Source organism: Myotis nattereri (assembly GCF_964212035.1).
Source record: "Myotis nattereri genome assembly, chromosome: 7".
NCBI classification, from domain to species: domain Eukaryota; kingdom Metazoa; phylum Chordata; class Mammalia; order Chiroptera; family Vespertilionidae; genus Myotis; species Myotis nattereri.
In genome coordinates, this window is record NC_138082.1 from 9,342,477 (window position 1) to 9,362,828 (window position 20,352).

General features: G+C 46.9%; 1 protein-coding gene across 1 annotated transcript in view; it reads left to right on the forward strand.

Annotated features, from left to right (window-relative positions):
- LOC308522652 (aldehyde oxidase 4-like) overlaps window positions 1-15,194 on the forward strand; it is a gene marked incomplete at both ends in the record, with an annotated part of 73,325 nt that extends 58,131 nt beyond the window's left edge. Inside the window, 8 exons of the mRNA XM_081096136.1 lie at window positions 1,440-1,568; window positions 5,831-5,905; window positions 8,346-8,398; window positions 8,813-8,927; window positions 9,108-9,173; window positions 11,220-11,405; window positions 13,375-13,542; window positions 15,141-15,194. Coding sequence (XP_080952262.1) covers window positions 1,440-1,568; window positions 5,831-5,905; window positions 8,346-8,398; window positions 8,813-8,927; window positions 9,108-9,173; window positions 11,220-11,405; window positions 13,375-13,542; window positions 15,141-15,194 — 846 coding nt within the window. The remainder of the gene's footprint in view (window positions 1-1,439; window positions 1,569-5,830; window positions 5,906-8,345; window positions 8,399-8,812; window positions 8,928-9,107; window positions 9,174-11,219; window positions 11,406-13,374; window positions 13,543-15,140) is intronic.
- Between the last annotated feature and the right edge of the window lie 5,158 nt (window positions 15,195-20,352).

Consider the following 20,352-nt stretch of genomic DNA (forward strand, 5'->3'; position numbering starts at 1 on the left):
CCCGGATCTGGAGCTCAGAGTCTTCGACTCCCTCCCGATTGAAAACGCCAACCGCGCCCTCCGCTGCCAGCCCGCTCCGCGCGTGCACTCCGCACCTCAGGATTTGACTTCAGCACTGCGCCTCCTCTGAGTGTCCGTATGCGTTTCTCTTTCCTCCTAGTTGTAGGACTTCCATTCAGCCAGCGTTCCAGTGGTTTTGGGTGATGTCCCTTCCGTTTTTTGGTTTCACTTTTGAAGTAGTTGTTCAAAGCAGCAAACTCCAGCGTTAACCTATGCCGCCATCTTGGTTCCTCAGTTCAATTCTTGAACTGAGTTGGGGCACATGCCCAGGTATCGGGCTAGATTCCCAGTAGGGGGATAAGGGGACCAGTCAATTGATGATTCTCTCTCATCATTGATGTTTCTATCTCTTTCTTCCTCTCGCTTCCTCTCTCTGAAATCAATTTAAAAAACATATAAAAACAATGTGAGTGGGTAGGGGCAAAGCTTTTATCTTTTTAAAAAGTATATATTTTTTATTGATTTCAGAAAAGAAAGGAGAAGGAGAGTTAGGAACATCAATGATGAGAGAGAAGCATTGATTGACTGCCCCCTACTGGGGATGGAGCCTGCAACCCAGGCATGAGCCCTGACTGAGAATTGAACCAGGGACCCTTCAGTCCTCAGGCCAATGCTCTATCCACTGAACCAAACCGGCGAGGGCCAAAGCTTTCCTCTTAATGAGAAATAGAAGATATTCTCTTTAAGGAAATAGTATTACTTAATAGTGTTCTTGGAATTAGAAAATCACAAAAATCCACAGAGCCTTCTTTGAATCTATCTTGCTTTTTTAAAACAAAACCCTTACACCTACAAAATGTCTGTGGAACAAACACAATCTCCTAAATGCATGTAAGCCACGAGGAGAAGATGAAGGTAAACCAATAAGACAGAGACCTCAGTCTGGCCTGTGTGAGTCCTACTGAACTGATGTCTTAGAATGACCATATCCCACATGGCTTCCATGAAACCGGTATAAAAGAAAGCACATGGTATGGATCTTTTATAGTGTCACTGAAAATCTTCACTCAGAATCTACATGTCAGACCCAAGATGCTATCTTAAATATTTGTCCCTAAAGGATTGCCAGATTTTATACTCAGTTCAAAAAAAATTAGCCCGGCTGGCATCGCTCCATGGTTGAGCATTGACCTATGAACCAGGAGGTCACAGGCACCTGCCGGGGGCTGCAGGCTCGATCCCCAGTGCAGGGCATGTAGGAGGCAATCAATCAGTGTTTCTCTCTCATCACTGATGTTTCTATCTCTTTCTCCCTCTCCCTTCCTCTCTGAAATCAATAAAAATATATATTTTTTTAAAAAAATTAAAAGCTCTTAATTTGAGAGGAGGGAGGCTTAGAGTCAATGATATCAATAGTGTTTTTCATTTGCTTCTGGCAGGTGGCTAGCCGGGAACTGAACATCCCTGTCTCCTATATCCACCTGTCGGAAACCAGCACAGTCACCGTGCCCAATGCCTCCTTAACAGCAGCGTCCATGGGGACAGACATCAACGGGAGAGCGGTGCAGGTGACTTTTCTTTCATATCTCAGTCACCCAATGACAGTGCTGGAAATAACCTTGCCCCACCCCCTCTTTATGGGAACTGAAACTGAAGCCTAGAAAGGTCAAGCAGGTGGTTTTAGGTGCTCCGCTAAGAGGTTGCGAGACTTCGAGTGGTTGAAGCTTCCTCTGTGGGCCTCTTCTTCCCTCCCCTTGAGGGAAATCTACCTATAATTTCTCTAATCAACCTAAGATCATTAAAAACTCATGGATCACTTTTATTTGCATAAAGCATCTCATTCAATAATTAAAATGTTCAGTCCAAAATTCCAAAATGTACTTCAAATTGCAGTGTCTCTACTACTTAACAACTTGGGCCTACAGGTAGAAAAGGGGTGGGGCTGGCTTCTCCGGTTTCCCTCTCTCCACCGCCGCCCCCCATAAGCTTCCTAGCCTACATTTCAGACCCTTGTAAAGTCCAAGAAAGAGAGGGCACAGAGGATAGAGGCAGAACACTCTAGGCTGGCCTTGGTGTGACCTGGCCTTGTTATACCTGACTCCTTCCCTTGTGGACGCCATTGGGAGCTCCTTATGGAGTCCCTTCTGCAGGGATAACAAGGTCAGTGCCTCATCTATGGTTTTAGCCACTTGCTCCAGCCCCACCCTAAGCCCCAGGCCTCCTCCAGCCTTTTTCTGCTGAGGCACCTTATCCCTTATATGAAGTCCTTACAGATGAGGTTCTTTTTAAAAGTGGCGATTAGAGGGTGCCAAGAGTCAGGAGGAGGAGAAAATGGGGAGTTATTTCTTCATGGTTATAGAGTTTCTGTTTGGAGTGATGAAAAAATATTGGAAATAATAGTGATAGTTGCTTACACCAAAAAAAAAAAAAATACGTCTATACTAATAAAAGGGTACTATGCTAATTAGACCGAACATCTTCCAGATGACCTTCCAGATAAATCCATGGTGGTGGGGCCAAGGCAGAGGTGGTTAGGCGCGATCAGGCAGGCAGGGGAGAGTAATAGGGTGATCAGGCCAGTAGGCAGGTGAGTGGTTAGCAGCCAGTGGTCTCAGATTGCAAGAGGGATGTCCGACTGCTGGTTTAGGCCCAATCCTGCCCACAGGGATCAGGCCTAAACCAGCAGTCAGACATCCCCCGAGGGATCCTGGCTTGGAGAAGGTGCAGGCAGGGCTGAGGGACCTCTCCCCATGCATGAATTTCATACACCGGGCCTCTAGTATAACAATAACATTGTTTTAAAGTCCATGGGTAAAGATCAGTTGACAATAGAAACCTTCTTCTAGGACTATGTAAATATTGCCAGACACATTTGAGACAAAATAAAGTTCTTTATCTGAGTCTAAAAATATAGGAAGTCTAAAAATATAGGAATTCTAGAAGGGAGCCTTTCCACACACTGGCTTCCATTGTCTAGTTTGGGCAGACTGGTGTCCAGCAAATACAGAGAGCACTCCTTAGAAGGCCAGGAGTGGCAACTTGTCACCTGGTTGCCCTTCAGATTGCCTGCAGCTCTTCAATGGGCTCCCTGGTGAGTTGATTACCAAGAGTTTTGGAGGCTCATTAAGGCTTCTCGAGGCTCTAGGTCAGCCGTGGGCAAACTACGGCCCGCGGGCCGGATCCGGCCCGTTTGAAATGAATAAAACTATTGAAAAAAAAGACCGTACCCTTTTATGTAATGATGTTTACTTTGAATTTATATTAGTTCACACAAACACTCCATCCATGCATTTGTTCCGGCCCTCCGGTCCAGTTTAAGAACCCATTGTGGCCCTCGAGTCAAAAAGTTTGCCCACCCCCGCTCTAGGTCCTCTGTCAATGACCACTTTAGACTTTCAGAGGAAATATATGGCAAAAGCTGAGGCCCCGTTGGCTGCAAAGACAACAGTGATCCAACCTTAATGTAAATAGACTGCCCATCGTGAGGAAGGTGAATCTGTTCATTTCAGAACCCCAGAATTCTTTTTAAATCCCAAGTCATTTCTATGGGAGTAAAGTGTAGGAAATGGCTAGAAAAGAAAAAAGACTTGTAGAAAAATCTTAAGTAATTCTAAGTTAAATGTAACACTTATGGATTAAGTAAATCAATAAGCATTAGTACATTTATGTCTACAGAAATAAAGATAGGCTACCTATTAAATGCCACAAAGCAAAGAAAGCAGCAAGTAGGGAAAACCGATCCCATTTTGGTTTTATCTTCATCATGCATTCTTAAACAGGAATGGTTAAATATAGAAAATGCAATAAAACTGAATTTACCTCAGGCAGCACCCACACCACAGGTTCCACCCCGATGCCTGTCCCTTTGACGGCCGTGCAGGGAGTCACAGTACAGCATCCCCCCAGAGATGGCCCAGGACTCCCGGGGCTGCTGCGAGCTGCCTTTCACCCATAGTCTTGTGTGCAGCAGCAGAGACGGGTCGGTAGGCCCCCAACTCTAGAGGGCACTCATCAAGCTCTCTGAGTGGCTGTGGAGTGTCTCCTGCTGGGTTTGTGATGGGGAAAGCCCTTTCTGCCACTCTATCCTGGGAAGATGGAGATCCCAGCACACCAACCTGCTGCTGCGCAATCCTCTCCCTCACTCCAACCTTCCAGCCTCTTCAGCTCCAACCCTGTGATACCTCTGAGGCGGGTGAGGAACAGTTTGTGGCCACTTTCTCAGCAAGACCTGCTTAGGAGGCAGAGCACCCCCATTTGGATTAAGGGGCTATTTGCCAGCTATTGTGCCAGTCTCCTCCTTTTGAGTCCTTAGCCTAAACTTAGTCAGGTAATGAATAACAAATTATTAGGTATAATAAATAAAGAAAAAAGAATAAAAAGAAGGAAACATAATGGCAGGTGTCATGAATTGAAATAAAGGAAGTTATAGAAAGAGAAAGTGCAAGTGTCAGGGCGGCCTTGGGCAGCCATGAAACCAGGCTGGGCACTGGTTGGTGAGCCTTGAGCCTAGTCCGAAGGCAGCAGGGACAGGAGCCCTCCGTGTAGGGACTTGGAACAGAGGGAGCTCACTTACTGTGCTTGAGGAGCTGCAAGGAGTCAGGATGGCTGGAGCAGAGGGAGCGAAGGGGAGGGAGGTAGATGAAAATGTTAGGTCTCTGGGGTGAGGTTGGGGTATAAATGCTCATTGTTAAAGCTGGGTAAGTGGTGTAAGAGGAAATATTGTACTATTCTCTCCACCTTTCTGTATTTTGAAATCTTCTCTAATGCAAAGAAAGCCAGAAAAATTTGTATCTGGCACTTTGAGCTCCAATAGGGGGAGGTGACTCTACTAAGCAATATACGGTGAATAAATTCTCCACACACCAAAAGGAGTTCAGATGTCATAAAAGAATGGCAAGCGGTCTCTGCTACACCTCAACCTGTTAAAGGGAAAACTTACCTTAGCGGAGCATTCGACTGTTGGGCATAAAGTTATGCACAAGAGTGTATGGTCAGGTCACAAGAGAAAGGCCATCTGATAGTTGGACAGGCAGGAACTGTGTGACTTGGGTTTGCCTTGGGTGTGTTCCTCTTTTGGAAGGCATGCATTTGCAATGAGGTCAGTGATTGAAGACTGAATGAACCAGCAAAGATAGGTTAATGAATGCAGGGATCTCCTGGATGCATAAGAAGCCAGAGACCATTTCCCAGAGAGGGGATGCGAGAACAGAAGGAACAGACACCAACAGAGGGCCTGAGGGCTATTCTGAGTCTGAGAAGAATAAGTAAAGGCACACGTGTAAGCAGATTTGTATTTGAATTAAGAGAGGAAGCCATAGCCCAGCCCATATGGCTCATGGTTGAGCATCGGTCTATGAACTAGAGCAAGCATGTCAAACTCACAGACGGCAAAGTACGTGTGTTGTAGTGGTTGAGACTCTTTCCACCCTCCAAGCAGCAATTCAGCTTCAGGAAAACATTATCCATCAACTAAATTAATGTTATTTCAAATTATATTGGTATATAGATTAGTCTGCACACTTTGTCATTTTGGCTTTTGCTTTGTAGACATAAAAGAGCTACAACCGTAAGGCAGCTCTACCTAGCTTTATGTTAACATGTATTTAAACAACATTATAATAAAAAATAATTTGAACACTGCAGGACCCACAAGAATATTTGTTTCTTTCAAAGGGGTTCCAGTCATTGTTCAAGTTTGAGAAACTCTTCCTAGAGGACTCAGAAGCAGGTTTACAAACTGACATCTGCATTTGAATTGATTTGAATATTGAATATTTTGCTACTCCCTGTGCCTTTCATTTCCCATGACATTTCAAATACTTATTTTTAGAATGCTTGCCAAATTCTTATGGCCCGTCTCCAGCCCGTCATCAGGAAAAACCCCAAGGGAAGCTGGGAGGACTGGGTGAGTGTTCCACATTGTCCTGCCCAGAGAAGGCAAATGCATCCGGATAGGTAGGTAAAGCCCTCAGAGCGTGGCTGTTTGGCGGTGCCCACTCAAGAACCAAAGCATTTATTAGCGCTCACTTCTGCTTTTCTGAGAGTGAGAGAGAGTCCATGTTCATCCCATGGCTTCACTGAAGTGCCTCGTTTCTCACCGCTCTACCGTAGAACACACCTGACAACGGCCTAGCACTACCATAGAACACACCTGACAACAGCCTAGCACTACCGTAGAACACACCTGACAACGGCCTAGCGCTACCGTAGAACACACCTGACAACAGCCTAGCACTACCGTAGAACACACCTGGCACGGTGCCCTGCACTGTCACTGCCCCTCTGGGCACAGGCTCCCCCTCCCAGCCTCAGGGCCTGGGTTTTCCCACCAGAGCAATGGAGATCACGGCAGTCTTAATAGCAAAAGGTTACTCTGTTTTTAATACTAATTATTACAATTCTCATCATTACTATTATTTCCAGCTATACCCAGTTTACTCCAGCAGGGAAGCTGATATAATAATACTAGAGGCCCGGTACATAAAAATTTGTGCACTCAGGGGGGAGGAGGGGGCCCTCAGCCTGGCCTGTGCCCTCTTATAGTCTGGGACCCCTTGGGAGATAATGACCTGCTGGCTTAGGCCTTCTCCCGGGTGGCAGAGGGCAGGCCCAATCCCTAGGTGCAGGCCCTGGTCAGGCTCAGAGCAGTGCGGATTGGGGAGTTGGGGCACCGCCCCCTGTCGTGCACAGAGCAGAGCGGATTGGGAGGTTGCGATGCTACCCTCAGTCACGCTCAGGGTAGGGCCGATTGGGGGGTTGGGGCACCACCCCCTGTCACATTCAAGGCAGGGTCAATGGGGAGGTTGTGGCGCCACCCTGTCACGCACAGAGCAGGGCCAATCAGGGGGTTGGGGCGCTGCCCCCTGTCATGCACAGAGCAGGGCCCATCAGGGGGTTGAGGAGCTCCCCCCGTCACTCACAGAGTAGGGCCGATAGGGGAGTTGGCGCACCACCTTGTCACACACAGAGCAGGGTGGATCAGGGGGTTGGGGTGCCACCCTCTATCACCAACAGAGCAGGGCCCATCAGGGGGTTGGGGCGCTGCTACTCTCACACTCAGGGCAGGGCCGATGGGGAGGTTATGCCTCTACCCCGTCACACACAGAGCAGGGCCCGTGGGGTGGGGGGTTTGGGGCGCCGTACACTGTCACACAGCTGCAGGGCGATCAGGGGGTTTGGGCACTGCCCCCCGTCACACTGATCCCAGTGCTGGGAGGCATATTACCCTTTTACTATATAGAATAGAGGCCTGGGGCATAGGTGGGGGCTGGCTGGTTTGCACTGAAGGGTGTCCTGGATCAGGGTGGGGGTCCCCACTGGGGTGCCTGGCCAGCCTGGATGAAGGGATGATGGCTGTTTGCAGCTGGTCACACACCCTTCAGGGTGGGGGGTCCCCACTGGGGTGCCTGGCCAGTCTGGGTGAGGGGCTGAGGGCTGTTTTCAGGCTGGGACTGAAGGTCCCAACTGCTCCTTTTTTTCTTTTTCTTTTTTTATTCTGGGCCAGCTATAGCTCTGATGCTTGGCTCCAGCTCTGAGGCCTCAGCTGCTGAAAACAGGTATCTGGTTTGTTTAGGTTCTATAATCGAAACTCTGTATCAACTCCAGCTCTGAGATCCCGGCTCGCTGAGAGCAGGTTTCTGGGGTTTTGTTTAGCTTCTAAATTTGTTACAATGTTTGAAACTGCAGGCTCAGAGGCCGGCAAGGCAGGCGGGGAACGTTGCAGTCCTCCATCACTGAAGCAATCAAGCCTCATGTTAGTTTCAAGCTGCCTGGCTGCCGGCCCCCATCTTGGCTGGCAGTTAATTTACATATCTTGCTGATTAGCCAATGGGAAGGGTAGCGGTCGTACGCTAATTACCATGTTTCTCTTTTATTAGATAGGATATTGAGACAGCCAATCAAATAACATGGGGAAAAGCACGGTAAAAATACATACACACATACATACTACACACATACATACATACATACATACACGCACATGCAGACACCTATGTACACATGTGTTTGTGTATGTGTATGTACATATACACCTACCTGTGTACACACGTATTGCATAAGTACATGAATATGGCCTAGTCTCTCCCTCTCTCTAATTTAAAAAGGCAAAAAGTGTGAGAAAATAATAAACTTCACACTGTGCGGCTCTAAAGGGTCTTGGGGCACAGCTAGCAGCTGCCCGTAGGCACCGCCCATGGGAAGCCCGGCCTGTGCTCATTATACACCACGTCAGCCTCGCTGGGGGTGAAGGCACAGAGGGTGCTGCAAACAGGAGGCAAGCCCAGCACAGGATTTTCCCTGCTGTCCCCGCACTTACGTTTCTTTGTATCAATCACCTCTCTCAGATTGCAAAAGCCTACGAAGAATCCATCAGCCTGTCCACCACAGGATATTTCAGGTAAAGGGCGCTTTTACGTTGGTTGGGATTACACTGGGGCAGGGATGACGTGGGCGCATCATGAACAGATACCTGCTGAGCACTGGCGAGCAGCCATGCGTGGTGTCAGCCTTCAGTCATGGGCCTGGGGAGGTGGGAGGAGACCGAGGGGAGGCCAGGGACCCTTGGAGCCACCGCCCTTTCTCAGCCAGAGGGACACACCCTGTGACATGACACAGTCACTGCCTGATGGAAAGGAGGGCTCAGACGCCCATGGGTCTTCTTCCCGTGTCTGTGCAGGACCCGTGGAGGAGAAGGTCAGAGAGGCCTTCGGTTCTGGGTGGCGCTCTGTTCGTCCCCGGGACCCACAGTGCCACCCGGGATCAGACCACGAGGCGGAAGGAACCATTCTTGCCCTCGGGTTTCTCTCCACAGAGGCTACCAGACCTATATGGACTGGGAGAAGGAGGAAGGGGAGCCTTTCCCATATTTTGTTTACGGAGCAGCCTGTTCTGAGGTGGAAGTCGACTGTCTGACTGGGGCTCACAAGGTAGAGAGGGGGGGTGGGTGCTCCCACCTTCACAGAGTGAGCGTTTGTATGGACGCATTTTCTGTGTGTGGATGCTAATCACCCTGACCCTGCCAGTGGGGAACCGGGGACAGGGAGGCAGTTGTAGTGAAGATCTATGTTTAAATAACATTTTCCATCCTGTATGTTCTCGTGGTGCAGCTCCTTCGGACGGACATCTTCATGGACGCGGCTTTCAGCATCAACCCAGCCCTGGACATTGGGCAGGTGCGTGGTACCAGACCGCCCCGCCGGGACTTTTGGTCCATTCCATTCAGCACATTATTTCCCAGAGTTCTCCAAATGCTTATACCTGCTACAAGTACTCTGCAATATATGTCATATATTACACACACACAAATAGATAAAACATTGAAAGAAAAGTCAAGAAAAAGTTAGCAGTGGTTGTCTTTATGTGGCAGAAATATGTGTGATTTATCCTGCTTTATAATTCTCCAGGCCTTCTAATCTTTCTTCAACAAACATTAACTTTTATAATTAGGGAATATTATATAAATGCATAATAATAAAGCCCCATTTGTATTCATATGCATTTGAATTTAAGTAGACTAAACAATTTAGAGAAATATAAGGGGAAAAGAAACACTTAAAAACAATTTTTCTCTGGCAGAGTTTCTGATTTATGTCTCCCAAGTAAGTAAATTAACACACCCAAAATCTTTTTCAGCTTTAAGTTAACGCCTTTCCTGCTGTTGGTGTTCCTTTGTTCCTCCACGTCCGCCCCATCCCCCCCCCCACCTCCCGCCCCCGTCCCCCTCCGTAGCCTTGTTACTCAAAGTGGGGCCAACAGGCCAGCCACATCAGCGCACCCCCCCCCCCCCCTTGCCAACCAGGTCCCCTGTCTAGACCTGAGTAGCAGGTTGAGCAACTTGGCTTCAAAACCAACAGACAGACCTGTGGTTTCATCTGCCAACAGCTTCCTGTCTTCCTGAGTCCTAAGGAGCTGGCTGACCGAGATTGGCCAATGGGCTTTCTGAGGGACAATTTAATTGGTCCCTCAGTGTTTCTCAAAGTGCGGTCCTCCCACTCGGCAACGAAAGCACCTACAGTGTTTATTGGAAGTGTGGGTCCCTGTGCCCACCCAGGCCCACTTCTCCAACAAAAGTTTGCTGGGCGGGGACGTATAATCTACCCATTTAACCTGCACCTGAAATTCATCCCGAGTCTGTAAAGTTTGACAACCACAGCTGACCTCAGGCCCCACCTCTCCTTCACCTTCCTATCCACTCCTACCAGCTTGTTCCTGCCTCTTTATTGCTTAAGCAAAGGCCAAAATGGAAATGTTATGATCAGGAAAACCCTACCTTTTCTCATTGGGAAAGGGAAGAAAAAGCCAAAAATGTGTTAGACTGGAACTCCTGGACTTTAATCTTTTCCTTTAGGGACAAGCATTTGGAAATATCCAAATTTAGCATTTACATTTGTTTACTCTATTCTGTAATTTTATAATTCAATAGAATGCAACATGTAACTCTCCTTCAATTTTTAACCTTGAGGCAGATAACCCCTTTAAAGGGGACTATGAACCTGTTTTTCTCAGAGCATAGTTTGTAGATAAGCAGAACTCAAATGGCTTTTAATAAAACATATTTAATTTAATAAAATATATTTCTTTCAACCCAACTTGCTTAAGTTTGATCTACACTCCATCATAATTTATAAAAGGAAGCAAAAACAAATCCAGATAGTATAATAAATACTGTGCCCCAGTTCCATTTGCTTAGTTCACATTCCTTTAACATTAGCTCTTTTTCATATAGTTTAACAAACATTTTTTGAGAATGTATGTACCGGGCACTATGCTAAGAACAGAACACAAGAAGGCCAGAACTCATAATGCTTATAAACCAGTGAGAGCCGGAGTGAGGAGAGAGAGAGAAAGAAAGAAAGAGAGAGAGAGAGAGAGAGAGAGAGAAATAAGAGTTCGCCAAGTGGACAGGCTGAGGTGGAGAGCAGTAAAGAGAGAAAGTGCCCTTACAAAGAATTGGAGGATGGAACCAATCTGGTGGGCTTGGAGAATCCCCCAGAACTTGACAAGTGTTGAGTCTCTGGAATGTGAGGTACCTGGGCAAGTAGAGCTAAGGCTGGGGCCAGACAGGATGGCAAGCACCAGATGCTGAAAGACCCTTTGTAAGTTCACTGCAATGCTTTCAAGAATGACTTACTATGGTCCAGAGCTCCATTTGCAATCACATTGGGATATATTTTCAACCAACGTCATGTACTTATAAACTGTGACATTTTTCCCTGTAGATTGAAGGAGCGTTTATCCAAGGCATGGGATTATATACCATAGAAGAACTGAAATACTCCCCGGAAGGTGTGCTTTATTCTCGGGGTCCTGATGACTACCAAATCCCCACCGTCACAGAAATACCAGAAGAGTTCTATGTTACTTTGGTGCGGTCCCGAAATCCCATAGCCATCTACTCATCCAAGGTAAGAACGCAGCACCTCTATTTGTTTGCTAGCGCTGCCGTAACAAAATACCAGTTGGGGTGGCTTAAGCAAAAGAGATATACTTACTCACGGTTCTGGAGGCTAGAAGTGTGAGGTCAAGGCTTGATTTATTCGGAGACTTCTCTTTGGCTTGCAGATGGCCATTCTCACTGTGTCCTCACATGATCATCTTTCTATATGGCACATGTCGGATGTCTCTCTCTCTTCTCTCTCTCTCTCTCTCTCTCTCTCTCTCTCTCTCTCTCTCTCGTCTTAATTTCTTTTTCTTATAAGCACATCCTAAAGACCTCATTTTAACTAAATTACCTCTCTAAAGACCTTATCTCCAATTACAGTCACACACTGAGTACTAGCGGTTAAAGACTTCAACATATAAATTGGAGGGGAGCACAGTTCAGCCCATAATAACCTGCTCCTTCATGAAATAATGAGAGTCCCCTGAATTTGCTTTCTTCTTGGAATTGCAGGTCCCAAAGGGAGATGGGGGAGGGGAGAGCAAACGCATGGCAGAGTGGTACTCACTGCCTTCAGAACCCCAAGTGGAGTCTTCACTCTTGAGAGAGATCATGAAATATATTTAAATAAAACAAGAAGCCAAACATCTTGGTTCATGAGGCTAAGTGCCACCGGGAGGTAAAGCTGAAGTTGTAGGTTAATTTCCCCAGCCCAGAGCCTTCTTCTCTGCACCCTTCCCACATGTCCTCCAGACTCGGTTCTTTCTTGTTCGCACCGCCTCTGCCCACCCTCTCCCCAGGTCAGAAAGGGCTTTCAAACAAGTTTCTCACTGAGGGCAATTTGCTCTGAGGTGTTAATAGCCACTGATATAAGATGTGTTGACGCACACGCTCCATGGCCGTGGGGTCTAACTGGCCCATGTAGACTTGCAGCAAAGATTCTCAAACACATGTACAAAAGCACAACTTCTCCAACTTACGTGCCATTCTGAACCCACAACTGGCCAGACTCATGGCAACTTTAACCTCAGGTTTTCAGGAACCTACCTCTGTTTCTTAGGAGTAGGTCAGAGTTGGGAGGAAGGTGAGTCTTTCGATATGAATAGCCCCTCTCTCCACTTCTGCACCAGACTGTGGCCAGGGCTATCTCTAAAGACTGTCCTGACACAACCCTGCCTCTTGGGGTCTAGCCCCCTCCCTGCCAGTTGTGCTCCAAATAGGGCACAGGACCTCTCTGCTCTCGCCCCCTCCTCCTCACCTCACAGGAAACCCCTTCTCCTGCCAGCTCCACCTTTTCCTCCACATTTGCCTCAGAGTAAAAGCCACAGCCTGGGGTAGTCTTTATCTGCTTTGGGCCCTTTGTCCCATCTCTCTACTAAGGCCCTGGACACAGACCAAGGACGAGACTCCTTCAAAGAAAGAAAGAAGGAAAACCAGTACAAGAAGCACTGGAGGGTTATTCAAAATACAATGTTCATTCACACTGTTCATTCAAGAGCATCCAGCACTCGCCAGGGAAGTGCGCACAAAGAAGGCTTCAACGTCCACTCTTCAGAGGCAACACCTCACTGTCTTTCAAGCTCAGCTACAAAGATTGTGGTTCTTTTGCTGTGGGTTTGAATTAAACACACACGGCCTAGAGCAGCGATTTTCAGCCACGGCGCACCGGGTGAAAAGCGCGGGTCTAGCGGCCAAATTGAAGGACTCCAGAGGGCACCAGGGGCTTTGGTCTTCTTGCCCTGGGCAGGGGAACAGGTGTCCTTAGCTGCCCTGCTATCCTGATGTCCTGGAGCATTTTCATTATCTACTCCCCCCAGACACCAATCGGCGTGGGGGGGTGGGTTCTGGCAATTCAGAGGCACCCCACTCTGAGGGTTAGGAAGCCAGAGGAGGTGAGTGTGCGGGAGAGTGTGCGAGTGCACGTGCGTGTCAACGCAGACTAGCAGTCCTGAAGGAGCCATGCCTTTCTGACGGCCTCCTGCCCTCCTTCTCAGGGACTGGGTGAGGCTGCAATGTTCATGGGAAACTCCGTGCTTTTCGCCATACATGATGCAGTGGCTGCTGCCCGAAGAGAGAGGGGCTTGACCAACACCTTCGTCCTAAACAGCCCAGGGACGCCTGAGGAGATTCGGATGGCTTGTGCGGATCAGTTCACCGACATGGTAAGGGTGGCGAGGAGGGGCCCCTGCTGGGACCCCTCCCCCACGGCTTTCAGGTTCTCGGGATGAACGTGGTCTCTGTGACAGAATCCTCGGGCAGGTTCGACTTTTCCAATGGAAATTCTCTTCTTTCCTCCACTTGCTGCTTCCTATATGCTCCAAAGCAGCTGCCTGCAAAGTGAGTGAACCTCCTAAAATGATGTTTCACTGTTTCCAGCCCCAAAGAAAAGCACATTCAACTGAGTCAGTGCTGGTAGCAAGTGGTATATATTTCTGTTTGTTTCCAGGAGGCTTTATATTTCTTCCTGGATTTCAAAAAAGGGGGAGGGAGGGGGGAGTAATCTGTAGTACTTTCAACAAAAAATTTTTTAAAAATAGCAAATGGGCATGGTAGGTTATTTCTGTAAACATTTGGTCAAAATGCAGTTGATGTGGTATTTGAATTACCTCAATAACCAAATCAGATTCAATAGATATCTGATCTGGTCAATTATTTGGAAAGTATCTTTCAAGCAAACTAATAAAAAGAATTTAAATGAAAATATCAAGTCACTGGGCACATGTTAAAAGAACACAGTTTCATTTTTCAGCGGCTGAAAATACATCTAGAACTATCAGCGACTGTTTCTATATTCAAGTGCTCACTGCAGCCCTAATTGAGTCTGGTATAAATTTAGACTGCGGTTTAGGCCTTTGACATTACAGGGCTTCTGGGTTTAAGATGCATTTTATCCCCAAACATTATGAGAATGAGGAGACTTATGACTCAAGGTTGGAAAGAAATGTGAAAATTATAAAATTTTGGTAAGAATAAAATGGACACTGACTTGTTCATTTTTTAAAAAACAAACAATATTTCTTTTGAATTACAACATTTTTCATATAACAGCATTTTTAAAAACAGAACAGAGATTTATTTTTCTGAAACAAAAGGAAGTTCTGGAGCCCAGGGCAGTCCAGTGATGCCATCAGGACCCAGGCTGCTTCCATGGTCCTGCTTCCCTACCCCCTCCAGGTCCTGAGAGGGTGGCTTTCGGTCTCCTGGTTATGGATGCTGGCTGCTCCCCAGCAGTCGTGAATGCTCCAGGCCTGATAGGAGGACAGAGACAAAGGCTAGGTGGACACGCCAGCAGAATTCTGACCTCTTTTTTATTTTTGTGGCTCTGAATTTCAGCTTTTATTTTACTGCAGAGATTAAACAGATTTTCTTGTTGACCCATTTAATACGTTTTTTTGTTTTGTTTTTTACTTTTCAATTACAGTTGGCATTCAATATTATATTAGTTTCAGGTGTACTGTTTAGTGGTGAGACATTTAAATAACTTGTGAAGTGATCCCCCCATACCTCTCATACCCAACTGATGCCATGCATCAGTTATTATAATATTATTGACTATACTCCCTATATTGTACTTTACATCCCCATGACTATTTTGTAACTATTTTGTCAATTTATACTTCTTAATCCCTTCACCTTTTTCACCCAGCACCCAGGCCTCCTTTCACCTGACAGTCATCAGTTTGTTCTCCGTTTCCGTTTTGTTTGTTCAGTATAACAACATTGTATTAATAACCATGTACCTTTATTTTATCTTTTTCAGATCCCCAGAGATGACCCTTCAACATTTACACCTTGGTCCATCCGTGTGTCTTAATCTTATCTTTTCTTTATAAAATGAAAGAGTTGACCATTGCCCTTAAAATTCTCAAACCAGAGCAATATATATGGTATTTCCCAAATGTCAATGATAATTTTAGCTTTTTTATTTTTTAATCCTCACCCGAGGATATGTTTTGTTGATTTTTAGAAAGAGGGGGAAGGGAAAGAGAGAGAGAGAAATATTGATGTGAGAAAGAAATATTGAACAGTTTCCTCCCATACATGCCCCAACTGGGAATTGAACCCACAACCTTTTTGATGTATGGGACAATGCTTCAGCCAGCTTAGCCACCCGGTCAGGGAAATTTTAGCATTTTTGAATTACTCTCTATAGTTTTGGTCACTGCATGATCATGTTTTAGGATGCAAATTTTCACTAAAAGGTATAATAAAGAATCAAAATTCTTCTTTCATTTGCATTATCCTGAAGATATACAGCATCATGGGGGTTCTATCTTAGTCCATGTCTTGTCCTAACAGAATACCATAGACTGGGTAATTTATAAAAAAAACCCAAATATTTGTTTCTCACGGTTCTAAAGACCAGGAAGTCCAAGATCAAGGTGCCAGCAGACTTGGTGTCTGGTGAGCTCCTGCTTCCTGGTTCACAGACTGCTATCTTCTCACTGTGTCCTAATTGGGAAGAAGGGACACGGGTGCTAAGCCCATAGATGAGGGCTTTGTCCTCATTATCTAGTCGCCTCCCAAAGGCCCCACCTCCTGATACCATCACCTTGGGGATTAGGAGGTAACATATGAATCTGGGAAGGACACAGACATTCAGTCCACAGCATTCCATGCCTACCCACCCCACCCCACAAATTCATGTTCTCATATGCAGGCAAATTGCTCCCCAACTGTGAACCTGTGATGTCAATCGTGTTACGTGCTTCCTAAACGTATGGTGGGACAGGCATGAGCTACACAGTCCCATTCCCAAGGAGAAATAGGAGTTTCATTCCCAAGGAGAAATAGGAGAGAGGAAAGGGATGGCAAGCCCCATGGATGTTCCACTTCTGAAGACTCGAAAATACTCCCCTTTGGCCAAATGGTCTACCCTCCAGGCCTGGTCCTCATACTCTCCCAGACTCAGGGCAGAAAGGAGTTAGTTGACTCATGTGGCACTCCTGAGTGTGCACACCAATGTCAACCTTTCTCCATCCCCAGTCACATCCCGAAGGACCAACCTCTCCTCCAGATTCCAGGCACTGGAGAGGACCCCACACACACAGCCTGAGGCCTCACTGGTCCCCAGCTTCCCATAAGCCCAGCTGCCACCTGGCTCAGCAGAGACTGAATGGTTGGAGCTGGGAGGGGAGGGAAGAGGCCTTGTAGTCTATAAGGTTGAGAATGGAGGGTCTGGAACATGGGCATTTAATGACCCATCAAGGGTCCTAAAAGGTGCCCCACTGCTGGTCACCTGTGCTCCATCTTCGGCTTTTGAAGAGCTCACAGCAGAGGGCAGCACACCAGGGACACGGGAGTGTGGCCAGTACTTTTCCATTGGCATCAGCAAGCAGGATTTGTTACCGTGTTTTTTTCCAGAAATAGGTTTGTTTTGGTTGCGGGTGAGGGCAGTGTCCTTTCCAATATTAATTCCGTCATTGGGTAAAAGGGTTCTTTGATGTAACCAATTCCTGAGACCTTTCTTACAACAAATATACAAACGCCTGAGTCAGGAGGTGGGAGTTTCTCTCACCCACCAGAACAATCCATTTAAAGGTGAAGAAATTCGGTCTTGCCTTTTCATGAAAGAAAAAAAAATCAGTGGTTGTTCTTCTCCATTGTCTGACATAAGATCAGAGGGGAACCCTTGGTGGAGACAGCAGCCTGTCTTGGCGCTGCGGTCAGCCCTTGGGTCACTCTGCACTGAGTGATTTTTAGACCGAGTTCCCAGAGCCCTGGAGTTTCTGAAGGAGAGAAAGCCACAGGACTTCAGCCTCACCCCCAGCCAGCTCAACTAGCCTTGCTGTTGAATTTGTTCACACCGCATAAGGTTTCATGCAAACAAGTTCCCCTGGTGGAAACAAGTTTGAAAACACTCTTGATAAATCAGTCAAGGTCAGTTTTCAGTCTCCCAGAAAGTAGCAGATCTGATTCCCTTAATCCGAAGCACTTTCATACTTGATAACTCTAATCCCATAATCCAATTATACATTACCTGCTTGCATTTTCTGTTGGCGCTGGAGGACTCCTTCCTATAAATACTGGGACACAACATGAACTGTGGTTTTGTTGGCAGCATCCCTACTCCTGTAAGTGGGAAGCCTGTGATCTTTATGTGCACGGCTTCCCTCTTTTAAAGGGCAGAGTGAGATGGTGAAGGGATTGTGGACCCTTAAAAACAATGCCTGGGTCACTTCTCCCCAAGTGCAAGCAGCCATAGGAAGGGCCTTTGCCTCCACTCCCTCCTTCCCCAGCCTGCCCCGCCTCCATTCCCAATTCCCACAGAATCAACTCCTACTCATCTTGCAGGCCTATCAGTCCCTTCCTCAGGCCTTTCCTGATCCCTTTCCCCCAAACAAAGCTCCTCTCCCTGGTCTATGCTCTCACAATGGTAAATATTCTATCTCAGGTTAATTTCCTCTCTCTTATTAACCATCAACTCCTTGGAGGAAGAACTCTTGTTGATCTTGCTTTTCACTGTGCCTCTACCACTTAGCATACTGCATGGCGCAAGCTGGGCGCTCAGTGTCTACTGGGTAAATGAATGAGTGAATGAACGATGCCTTCTTCATTTAAAGTATTTTTAGATAATCAGCCAAGCATTTATTAACTCCTGCAAAGAGCAAGCTGCCATACATGTGGGGGATACAAGTACCTCTTCTAACCTCCAGAAGCATATTACTCAATTGGGGAAATGAGACACAAACATTGAAAAGATAACCAACTGTTAGTGGCAGATAAGAGACTGGTTTCCTGGTTCCTGGTTTATTAACTGAAAAGTACAGAAGTGATTGTTTGGATCTGCAAGTGTGTTTTGAATTGAAAGAAGGGTAGAAGGAAGGTTTGCTGCTGCTTTTTCGTGGTAGGTTAAAAGGGAGGAGGGAGGGAGGGAGAGCAATCACAGCAGGACTGGAGCAGTGCTGTTATTTTTGCAGACAGGGAAGAGCTTCTCAGACACTCAACCAATACTTACTGGGCATTTGCTCTGTGGTCGGCACCATTCTAGGCCCAGGGATACAGTGACGTCCCTGCCCTTGTGGCGCTTACATTCTAGCAGAGAAGGCGAATGAGGTGAACAAAACTCCAGGTCAGGTAGTGATGAGAGCTCTGGAGAAAATGAAGTGGGTGGTAGAAGAGAGCAGGACGGAGGTGAGACTTCAGACTGGAAGATCAAGGAAGGGCTCAGACCCAAATAACAAGATGGCACCAGCCACGCCAAAGTCTGAGAAAACAGAAGTTAAGGCAGAAAATATAACTTGCACCAAGGCCTTGGGACAGGATAGAAATGAGCACATTCAGGAAGCAGAGAAAGGGCCAGTTTGGCCGAGATTATGAACAAGAGAGACAGCGGTTGAAGATGTGCTGAGAGAAGGGAGTGCGGCCAGTCCCGAAGGGCCTCCATGGAGAGCTTAAGGGGTTTTGTTAGGTGTTTTGGGAGGCCAGTGGAAGGTTTCAAGTAGAAGAATGGTTGAGGCAGAAGAATGATGAGAAGGGTAGTTGGGCTAGAGCAGAAGATTGTTTTTGAAGAGCAAAAGAGCCTGAGGCCAGCAATAGGGACAGATCTTGGAGGGCTTTGCACACTGGGCCTAGGAATTTGGTCCTCATGTTCTAGGCCTCAGAGAGGTACGGAGCTATTTGTAGCAGAAGTAGCATGATCAAAAAATCTGACCTGCGGCCCTACCTTATTCACATTGTCACCTCCAACTTCTCCCATACCCTGTTGTGGATTTATTCAGCAACTGTATAACATATATGAAACACCCACACACGCACACACAAACACGTGCACATGTGCGTAAACACTCATCTCCACAGGTGCACGAAGATGGGCAAGCCTTGGACCTAGACATTGAATGATAAAGTTGGCAGCTTCCTAGTGCATTTGGTTAGGGATGTTTCTGGACTAGCTCTGCAGTGGGAAGGATTCTGAAGCCACATCTCGACCAAGTGGGAAGGAGGATCTTCCTTAGTTAGCCAGGTCAAGAGGATGCCTGACATACCATGGCATGCCAGGGCTCCACACACTCATGAAGGAAGTGGGCTGGGGGACAGAGGGGTCTTGCCTCCTCTCCTGAAACTAGACCACTTGAGCAGCTACCTGCATCACCCACATGTGAGGCCAAGTCCTGGGCATTGCTTCAGTAGAAAGAATAAGAATTGCTTGATTTTAGCTCCAGACATCTAACTGGAGATACTCAGAAAGATCAAAATGGCGTTGTTCTTTTGATCAAGAAAGGAATCTGTCTATACTCTCACAGGTATTTAAATCCAGGAGACCTTGGTTATAGTTCCCACTTTGCCACTTACGTTCTGCATGATCCAGAGCTACTGGTCTTACCTATCTGAGCCTCTGTTTACTTATCTGTAAAGTGGTTGCCTTGACTACATCACTATTTTCCAGTGGACCAATCCTGCGGGTGGGGAGGAAGTAGGAAGGGTAAAGAGGGGCCGGGTGAATGCAGCACCCCACACTCCACTTTAGGGCACAGACGGGAATTGTCCATATGACTTCCTACAAGGAGACATTTCTACAATTAGAATGAGATCAGCATTGGGAAAAGTGGGAGGTCCACTTCTCTCTCTTTGAGAAGAGGGAACCCATCCAGGGGCTGAGGCAATGTACAAAGTGGGTTTGAGCTTAAATGGTTGTGTATGGTTTTCACACTGAGGCCCTCCAACCTCAGAGTAAGCAAGAAGGGATGTGGGCCATGCACAGAGCAAGCTTTAAAGCCAGGATTGGTGGGAGGCAGAGTGAGGCACAAGGTAAGAGGCGGGACCACACAGGTGCTCTAGACTTAAAAGGCCACGAGGCCAAGGAGTCTGCTCTCTGGACTCCAACTGCCAACTTCCACACAAGGAAGGATTTCAGTGCTTGGACCTGAATCCTTTGTGCTCAGTCCCGTGGCTGGTGCCAAAGAGCATACCCACCTAGAATTGTAAGGTGAAACCTGTTTACAGGTGTGATGCTTGGCCTGCCGCAATCCGAT